At 43.4% G+C, this 9367-nt stretch overlaps 3 protein-coding genes across 3 annotated transcripts; 1 reads left to right on the top strand and 2 right to left on the bottom strand.

Annotated features, from left to right (window-relative positions):
• Positions 1–680: 680 nt before the first annotated feature.
• On the top strand, positions 681–2523 carry V865_007441 (4-aminobutyrate transaminase; the record flags this gene model as incomplete). Its single annotated transcript, XM_066231188.1, has 4 exons — positions 681–1012; positions 1123–1441; positions 1592–1764; positions 1833–2523. 4 exons carry the CDS (start codon positions 681–683, stop codon positions 2521–2523), a joined length of 1515 nt encoding a protein of 504 aa, XP_066087285.1.
• A 642-nt stretch (positions 2524–3165) lies between these two features.
• On the bottom strand, positions 3166–5059 carry V865_007440 (phosphate:H+ symporter; the record flags this gene model as incomplete). The annotated part of the gene is made up of 4 exons (XM_066231187.1): positions 3166–4283; positions 4348–4561; positions 4644–4855; positions 4924–5059. 4 exons carry the CDS (start codon positions 5057–5059, stop codon positions 3166–3168), a joined length of 1680 nt encoding a protein of 559 aa, XP_066087284.1.
• A 1583-nt stretch (positions 5060–6642) lies between these two features.
• Positions 6643–7720, bottom strand: V865_007439 (uncharacterized protein; the record flags this gene model as incomplete). The annotated part of the gene is made up of 5 exons (XM_066231186.1): positions 6643–6918; positions 7037–7269; positions 7399–7462; positions 7542–7577; positions 7643–7720. The coding sequence occupies 5 exons, from the start codon at positions 7718–7720 to the stop codon at positions 6643–6645; spliced, it is 687 nt and encodes a 228-aa protein (XP_066087283.1).
• Between the last annotated feature and the right edge of the window lie 1647 nt (positions 7721–9367).

Below are 9367 nucleotides of genomic sequence, written 5' to 3'. Positions count from 1 at the left end.
ATGCAAGAAATACAAGAAGGCATACGTACGGAGCCCTACAGGAACTACTCACACGAGTATTTCGTAATTCTCTCAAAGTGAAATCGCCAATCCAGAAATCTTGGAATTTGACCTTTTGCTTCAAAAAGGTCAGATAAATTTCAAGACGCCTTACGGAATTCTACCGGGCAACCTCTGTAAGCGAGGTCTTCCCAGAATCCATAGAGGTACAGGAGATAGCCGACGCCTGCTCAAGGTGATGCTCGTGCTCCAATTGGGCGTTTATTTATTTTTGGTGCACTCCGAGTGGAGGTTTAAGCGTTTGATGGGATTAGAGAGATAACAAATCGTGGTAGTAGGTCTGTTGCTTCCTGTGATCACCACGCACTTTAGTCTATTACGCCTTTGAAACGTTTTACCTCGTCTCGCTCTAAACGAGGATCACAAGTACATCATCATCATTTACATCGATACGGATTAACTAAAACTGGAAAAGGTCAAATTTCTTCAAATTATTTGACCTTTTGGGCTCCACCAGACGGATAAGGAAGAAGCCATCTAGCATTAATCTTATAGACGAGGTCTTCTCGATTTCGCTTTTTCTTCCTTCGGTTGGAAATCATCCAAAAATAACACATATATAATCCTTTCATTTGTTGGCCCCCCATCTCCTTTCGGTTGGAAGTCTTTTTCTCTCCATTATGTCTCGGATCTTTACTTCGTCATTGAGCACTCTTCCCAGAGTTATCATCAAACCTATATCAACCACTAGTGCCAAAGCATTCATCTCCTCTTCTTCATCAACAAACTCTGCTCTTGCTCAAGAACAACAACAATCACAATCAGACGATATGCCAATTGCCGTCAAGACCGCTGCTCAGTGGGCCGAATTCGGACGTGATCACGTATGTCACGGTCTAGGTAGATTGAGAGACCATGTGATCGTCAAAGGTGAAGGATTGGATTTGTACACTGCAGATGGAAAGAAATTATTGGATTTCACTGCTGGTATCGGAGTGACCAACCTTGGACAGTGAGTGACAATCGTCGATTTTCAAATCGCATGACAATTATCGTCGAGAGATTATCCGCTCTGTTATCATACGAAGATTCGAATGTTCACTAATAATCATTTCCTGATAGCTGTCACCCTCACGTATCTCGAGCCGCCGCTGAGCAAGTCAACTCCCTCGTCCACTTACAATGCTCCATCTCATTCCACGCTCCATACCTCCAACTCATTGACCGACTTCTCCCCGCTATGCCTCATCCATCGCTTGATCAATTCTTCTTCTGGAACTCTGGTTCAGAAGCCATCGAGGCAGCCATCAAGGTAGCCAGACAAGCTACAGGCAGACAAAACATGATTGTCTTTTCGGGTGCTTACCACGGTCGAACGATGGGTTCAGGTGCTTTGACTAGATCTAAACCTATTTACACACAAGGTACAGGTCCTTTGATGGTGAGTACTTCTTATTCTCTTATCTTCTGATTGTCTGGGCTCTCAAAGGACGTTTGTCGTCATATCACACCACTTGTCCATTTGATATTTGCAATGTCATAGATCGTCAAAGGACACACGAGGCTGATCTCTGTCGGTTTGTGTGTTTAGCCCGGTGTATTCTCATCTGCTTTCCCATACTGGCATCAACTCGGTGTGAACCCTTCTACCTCAGAGGAAGAACTCGTCCGATTGGCTCAACACCAACTTGACTTGATCCTCAGACAACAAGTCAACCCCAAGGATGTAGCTGCTATCTTCATCGAACCCGTCCAAGGTGAAGGGCGAGTAAAAAAGTGATCATTTGTGAGCTTAAAGGCGATGAGCTGATGTTTCGTTTTCTGTCATATAGTGGTTATGTCCCCGTCCCACCAGCTTTCCTTCGACACCTCCGAGAAGTGTGTGACAAGCACGGTATCTTACTTGTCATCGACGAAGTTCAATCAGGTTTCTTCCGAACTGGTTCATACTTCGCTATCGAACAGATCGTCCCTGAACTCCGACCTGATATCCTCGTTTTCGCCAAAGGAGTAGCCAACGGTTTCCCCATCTCAGGTATCGCCTCCAACAAGGAAATCATGGGTAAACTCGACGTTGGTTCCATGGGAGGTACCTACTCTGGCAATGCCGTAGCGTGCGCAGCAGGTGTAGCAGCTCAGGAAGTCTACCAATCAGGTGAAATTGCTCAAAACGTCGAAGTTCGATCTAAACAATTATTCAACGTTCTCAATGGACTTGCTCAGGGCGAGAAAACCAAACATCTCATTTCGGATGTTAGAGGTATGGGATTGATGACTGCTGTAGAATTCAGAAACAACTCCGATAAATGTACTTTGGAAGGATTACCTGAAGGCTCAAGTGTACCTAAGAACATTGGTAAACGAGTTCAAGAATATTGTCTCAACAAGGATCTGTTGGTTTTGACTACCTCCGCATTCGACACAATCAGATTCATCCCTGCTTTGACTGTAAATGAAGAAGAGATGGATAGAGCCATGAAGATCTTCACTGAAGCTGTCGAATTAGTCGCTAAAGAGGGTTAGAGAGAGATCCGTTGATGATGATCATACATACGCTTCACGACACAGTATCGTTATGAGGATGCTCAAGATACTTCCGTTTTCATTTTACCCTTTACTTGTTGTCGATCGACCATGTTCTCTGTCCCTAACATTGCTTTTGCTTTGTTCGTCTCATACCTATCTCCGATTTTATCTTGATTTCTTGGTGTTGTGTAAATTGTATGATTTTGTCTATATGGGTAACTGTGCTTGAAAGGAAAGGAATATGCAACGAAATACATTTGTACGGCAGCATGTGCAATGGCCAGCATAAGGAGCGTCTGGGCTGATGATCGCTCCTGTTATTCAACTCATATCTTCTTGGGACGAACTGGCATGCTACAGTATCAAGGACGATCGATGTTTAGAACATGCATGACATGTATTGTGATATGGTCAAAACGAAATCTACTCTCCATACTCAACGCAAAGTATATTATAAATATGATAGGCCTGGATAATGTGACTGAATCTATCTAAAACGGTTGTGGCAGGTAGACATGGATCATCAGGGAGAAAGTGAAAGTTGAAGCGAGAGTGTGTAAATTGGATCGAACGGTTTTGTCTAACTGTAAAGTGTTTTTCCCTTATCTTTTTTGTTGCCTTCATTCCAAGCTTCAAGGGTTATACTTGAACAGCTAATCTAGGATCTTCCTCTGCATAATTCGAATCGCTCCCTTGACCTTTTTGCAAAGGTGACGTCGATGGGGAGACATTCGTATCATGTACGAAGTGATCTTGAGATTCTTGAGATAAATCCTCCAAAGTCCTTCCTTTGGTTTCAGGTAAGAGCATAGTTGAGAATACACCTGTTAACATGAACAAGGCGAATATTTCCAAGATATGCTTTAAGAACTTGTTTTTACCACCTATGTTGACCAACCTTGAGAAGCCTACTTGAGCCACGATAGCACCTAATTTACCTGATGCAGCTGAAATACCATGTGCGGTAGACCTATATCTCGTAGGGAAAGCTTCACCTGGAATGACGAATGTCGTAGTGTTCGGACCGAAGTTTTGGAACAAGTTCGCCATACAGTATAGGAAGACGAAAGCTTTTTTACCTGATCCCGTGGAGAGGATCTTGTCGTATCCGAAACCCATGACCACGAAGAGAGCGGTGAGGATGGAGAAGCCCATAAATTGAATTGGTTTTCTACCCCATGAATCAATAAACAGGAACGAGAAGTAATATCCTGGAATCAAACCTCCAACAGCCAAGATGATATTTCCCACGGCGGCATTGTATAGGGTTTGATAGATGTTTTCCTGTTTTGTTGGTAAAGCTGTAGAAGATCCGAATCCGATTGTAGTCAATATAGTAGTTGAATTGAGACCTAGACCGTAAAAGGCAATATCAAGAGCAAACCATGACCATGCAGTACCCAGGAGGACTTTTCCATTTCGCCATTGACCGAAATGTCTGAAAAAGTCGGCCCAGGATGCCTTAGGAAGTTCGGCTCGCTCGTTATTGTGGATTGGATCGTTAACGTATGTACCGGATGTAAGGTAGGTATCGACATCCTGAGAAGCTTGTTTGATATTTCTTTCGATGTCCATCGTGTAACGAGGAGTTTCGGGGATAGTCAATCGGAAGTATAAGGCGATACAGGCTGGAACACAACCGATACCGATGATTAGTCGCCATACTTGATCGACTGCTTTCATGTCGGTGATTGGCTGAGAGTGAATTTGGCTCTTGAAAGCGGCGATACAGATGACAGAGACGATGGCGGATGCCACTATGTCGTGTCAAATCTGTATTAACAAATGTTTGTCTTCGTTGACAAGTGGTGTAATACTCACAGTTACCCCAACCCTGAGAAGCGAAGACAGCAGTCATCATTCTACCTCTGATTCGTCGGGCAGCGAACTCGGAGGTGATGACAGCAGAGAGGGGGTAGTCACCTCCGATACCCATACCCATGATGAATCGCCACATGATCATCACACCGTAAATGCTAATACCAGCAGCGTGTCCAGCGACGGCTTGACCGAGAGTTCCCACAATGATGATCATCTGTAAAGTGCCCGATAAACCAAATCAGCATCGTCGTCGTCTACCTTGTGACGAATCATGATTGTATGAGGGATTCACATACCAATTCAATACCGTACATCCTCTTTCTTCCAACGTGATCAGCCAACCAACCGAATAACAATTGACCAAAGAATGTTCCGATCGAATGAGCCACTTTGATACCGAGATCTTGGTTCGTGGTATTGGATCCACCACTGTGGTAAACATATCCAATCATCGTGGCAGCGATGGAGATGGAGAAAATGTCATATGCGTCGGTGAAGAAACCAACACCTGATAATATCGATTATCAGCCTAACGAATCCTCTGTGATAGTACGGTAGTAGGTATGAGGTACTCACCAGCAACGATACATGCCTTGGCGTGAAACCATGAGAACTTGGCTTCGTCAATTTCGGCGAGAGCTGCTCTTCGTCTTTCCCCAGCTGATACGACAGCTTCAGCTCGTGCCTTTTCAACTTCGAATTGTCTTGACATGTTGATCTATTTGGATTGTAATGGTATAACCAAGATCTTTTGCCTATCGTCCGATTTGATCTCGTATTGAATCAAACACACAGTTCACAGCTGTCCTCTATAATGGAGGTTTCGGTGAGAAATGTGATTTAAAATATCTTCAATCAGCTTGAAAGGAAGTCAGAGAATAGATGAATCTTGCCTCGTATGGGTGGGTCATAGTTGAATATATATGATTCGCCGTCAAAAATCCAGCCTGTCAGAAATTTACAATCTCGACCCATGTGTACGTATGGAGCCTTGTGCTCTCTCCCAAAGGCTTGCTCCAATTCCAATTGCCAGTAATGATACTCGTCAACTTCATAGTAGACTGACTAACCGCATTTCGTGGAAATGAAAAGCCAAGAACGTTCTTGAGAATGGATGTTTATAAATAGACTATGTCATCCTTCTCGCATTAACCTATACTCGTATTGATATAGCCAATGAAAGAGGTGCACTACACATACTCTCGTATCAATTAACGTGTATCTCTTTGATTGTATGCCATGTACATGTATGTATACACAATACACATGCGAAGAATCCAGTTTTTATCGCACGTTCGTCTGACGTATCCAAATTTAGAATTTTGATTTTCCCACTTTTTTTTCAACCTTTGTCGATCACTTTTAAGTAACTTGAAGGATATCTGCTTACCCTACAGTACTGCAGTTTAGTCGTGTGGTCAAGAAGATCTATAAATAGGACAAGAAACGCGGTATACCGTAAGTGATTTTTCGGGATTGTGACTTACTTCCCCATCTTCGCAATGATATTGCTAGATCGACATCATTCGTACTTGAACGCACGTTTGATATTGGTTGTGTACTTTGGGCCATACCATACCATACCATACCATGTTGATCCATTGAGTATGTCTTTGAATACGTAGTCTCGTTAATCCTACACATTAAAACGGCGATACCCAAATCATCATGCATATAACGAACGAGGAATGGAATCCCAGATAATGAAAACAGCCGTACCTGATGTCAACCGGCAATTGTCTATTCTAAATTCTCAGTGGGATCACTTATGCTTTATGGATATTCCAAATTGTCTCTCTTAAAGTATTCCTCAGCGCTCTACAGATTACTACTCAGCACGTTCGAACAGCTTGAGCTGCTCCTCTGTGTTTGCCTTGGGTATATCAGAACATAGAGTGCAGAAAAGATCTGGAAGGAACGTTGGTCAGTGTAAGTGGATCGGGGAGTGACATGGTCATTCGAAAACGGAGATTCGGATGAGCAGTCCTAGAGGATGCGTATCACATTCGATCATGGAGATGATGATATACAAGACTGTACTGTCTCTGCCTGGAGAGAGATTCTCGCAGGGTTAGACACTCTCATTTCATTAGCAAGCAGGCTTGCTTTCGGCTTATTCTGGTTGATCGTTGTATGAACATATTATCTGCATGTAAGACTGATTACCTGTTTCTGCGGCTGATCACATGAATTTCTATACGATACGATTCGATTGACCACTTCCTGCGTATGACCATCTACTGTATATTACACCTATCTAATCTAATGCTAAGACTGAATCGCTGTACCTCAGATCTAAAGAAGAACCAAGCCAGCTACACTGATCAAACCCCCTATCACACCCAAGCCAGCTACTTCAATTCTCGCAAGTGCACCACTAGATGATCCAGAGCCCGTCGCGGACGCGGATGAAGATGAAGACGCGGTAGAAGCTGCGCTAGTAGATGCACCGGAAGTTGTGGTAGATGCGTTGGAGGCTTTGGAAGCGTCGTTGGTACATGTTTCATTTGATGGGATTGAGTATCCCTCGATTAAAACCAGATCGGTACATTGATAGAGGTTTCCATCGCCCTGTATATCATATAGGCCTGTCAGTAAGAACGTCCTTGAAAGATGCTGCAAGAAAGATAGGCGGGGTAGGGTGGTGATGTGAAGGAGAAATTAGTCATTAAGCGGGACATGTACTCACACCGTCATATTGAACTTGCAATGTCACCTCACTCCCGTTAGTCAACCCTACGCCCAATCCACCCAAATCAACATTGAAACAAGCTTCCCCTTCTTTGACCTGGAAGATCGGACTGGCCAAAGGGATACTGGTCCCGTTGGAAGTAGTGTTGAAATCGTCAAATGAAGTGGGGCTGGAAGAGGTCGAGATGAACGCTACGACTGTTGCGAGGGTGTGGTGCGAGTCGATCCAGACTGGAATGAGGGAATGCCAGGTAAGATAATGTCAGCTGGAGGTTCATCGCAGATACAAGTTGACTGACAAGATTAATGGAAGACGGGATGTTTTAGAATGCAGATTGAAAGAAGACATGCGACACTTACTTGGACCTTGACCTAAGGGGAAAGATTGTCTTGGTGAAGCTACGTTGGGAAAACCACCGCAATACTACAACAAAGATGATCAGCTGAGAGTTATCGTTGAAAGTTGCTTTGCCAAGATGTTCAGAGAAGATATGAGAGCTTACTTGAGGTTCATTATCATCGTCAAACCCTCTCGAAGTCTGTTATGTGGATTGCCATTCATCAGCGACCTCGCATTTGAGATCAGCTAAAAGACCACACTTACAGGATAATCGAGAGTGAAATGAGCGAATGCAGTGGAAGCTATCAAAGAAGTAGCTAAAATCGACTTTAGTGAGAACATGATGTCAAAATACTGGAAATGATTATTTGATAATTGATGACTAAGATCTTGTCAGTTAGTGACGAAGAAGATATATTTTTGGAGTGGATACGTGTGTATATATATATATACGTGAATTTCAACATGATGAGGAACCATCACTCGCTCCTCGTTGCCAAGATACCTTTCACTATAGATGAGCGCCATCTCTCCTCGTCTTCTCAACATCAGAAACAAAGGATAACTTTATTTATAGCTCTATGCAAGTTGAACATTTGATTGGATGGGAGTGAACAGTCCGATCGGTGCCTGGTTCACGAGCCATTAAATGATCGACGAGTCTTTTTCTCAACTTGCGGCAATTACTCTAGTACTCACTCGAACCATTACACAATGAGAGATTAGATAACTATATGATTGATTGACTGCGTACATGATTTTCCCGTATGGGCGAGAAGGAGCTTCATCACATGAGTTCCTGTGGTTCAGTCTGTCAACTTATAGTCCTGCATGTTGCACCAATACCAATGCCTCTGTTAGCAAGTGTCCCGTTGAGCCCTTTTCCTGGCTTCTCAATGTGGTATGCAGGAAGCGTTACGTAATAAACACTCTGATATACCAATTTCAAAACGCCGCGTATTCCCGTTGCCTCAATTGCCTCGTGGTCGAGTCGCATCCCTTCTCGAATTCGACGTTCTGCATTTTGATTTTTGAGACTTTTGATTTTTGCTTTTCTTTCTTCTTTCTTTCCTTCAAGAAACACTCCCACAGGTGAGCATCAGCTATCACAATCGGGTCACAAAACAACTCGAGTGTCTCGTAAGGGCTTGGAGAGCGAGAGAGCTGATCATATCTTGACTGTTCACCGTGTAGCTCCAAGGTCACAATGCTCGTCACGAACCAAGATGGATTGGACCGTAAGTCACTCACTCGACCATACCTCTCTACCTCACTTCAAACACTGACATTCCTATCTATATGACTCATAGTCCAATCCCATCTCACACTCGCGAGCGGGCCAAGGTCCTGGAATTTCAACCCCCCTTTCATCTTTTTCCCCTTATGGAAGAAGATGTCTGACCGATCTTAGCGGATCCTTGAGTTAATTTCAACCAAGTAATTCCCGACCAGAAATGCGTCCTCTCCATCTTATCCGTAAAGGAATCCCATAGAAGCGTTCGACGTGGAGGGTATGGATGGAGATTTTTGGACTTGGTATGGGAATGGTGGGGTAGCCTTATATCGATGTTTCCCATCTTACCTCTTTCTAGAGGTTTAGGTTGAGGAGTCTCTTAAGAGAAGTGTCTGGTCGTTAGGACTATACCCCGATATACATAAAAAGGCTTTAGTGCAATTTGGTGACGTCCTCATATTCAAAAACCTTCTTTGACATCAAGTTAAAGAAGGGAGGATAACTCGATCAGGACTACTCTGGGACTGCGGGGGTTTAATATGGCTTGGAACATAGCCTAGATTTTTATATACCATATATGTATATGGTTTATGTTTAGTTTGTCCATTGCGCGGTATGATAAATGAACGACTAGAGTATTGCCTATCTATCAAATTGACAACTGCATAATTCCATTCAATCTACACAACACTACGATGTATAATAATTAGGTATAAGATATCCCTTCTCTCCTGTCGTAATTCACGTTTGAACGT

This window comes from Kwoniella europaea, chromosome 2, assembly GCF_036810445.1.
Source record: "Kwoniella europaea PYCC6329 chromosome 2, complete sequence".
Taxonomy (NCBI): domain Eukaryota; kingdom Fungi; phylum Basidiomycota; class Tremellomycetes; order Tremellales; family Cryptococcaceae; genus Kwoniella; species Kwoniella europaea.
The sequence above is the reverse complement of the archived record's forward strand: the minus strand, read 5'-3'. Positions and strand labels throughout refer to the sequence as shown.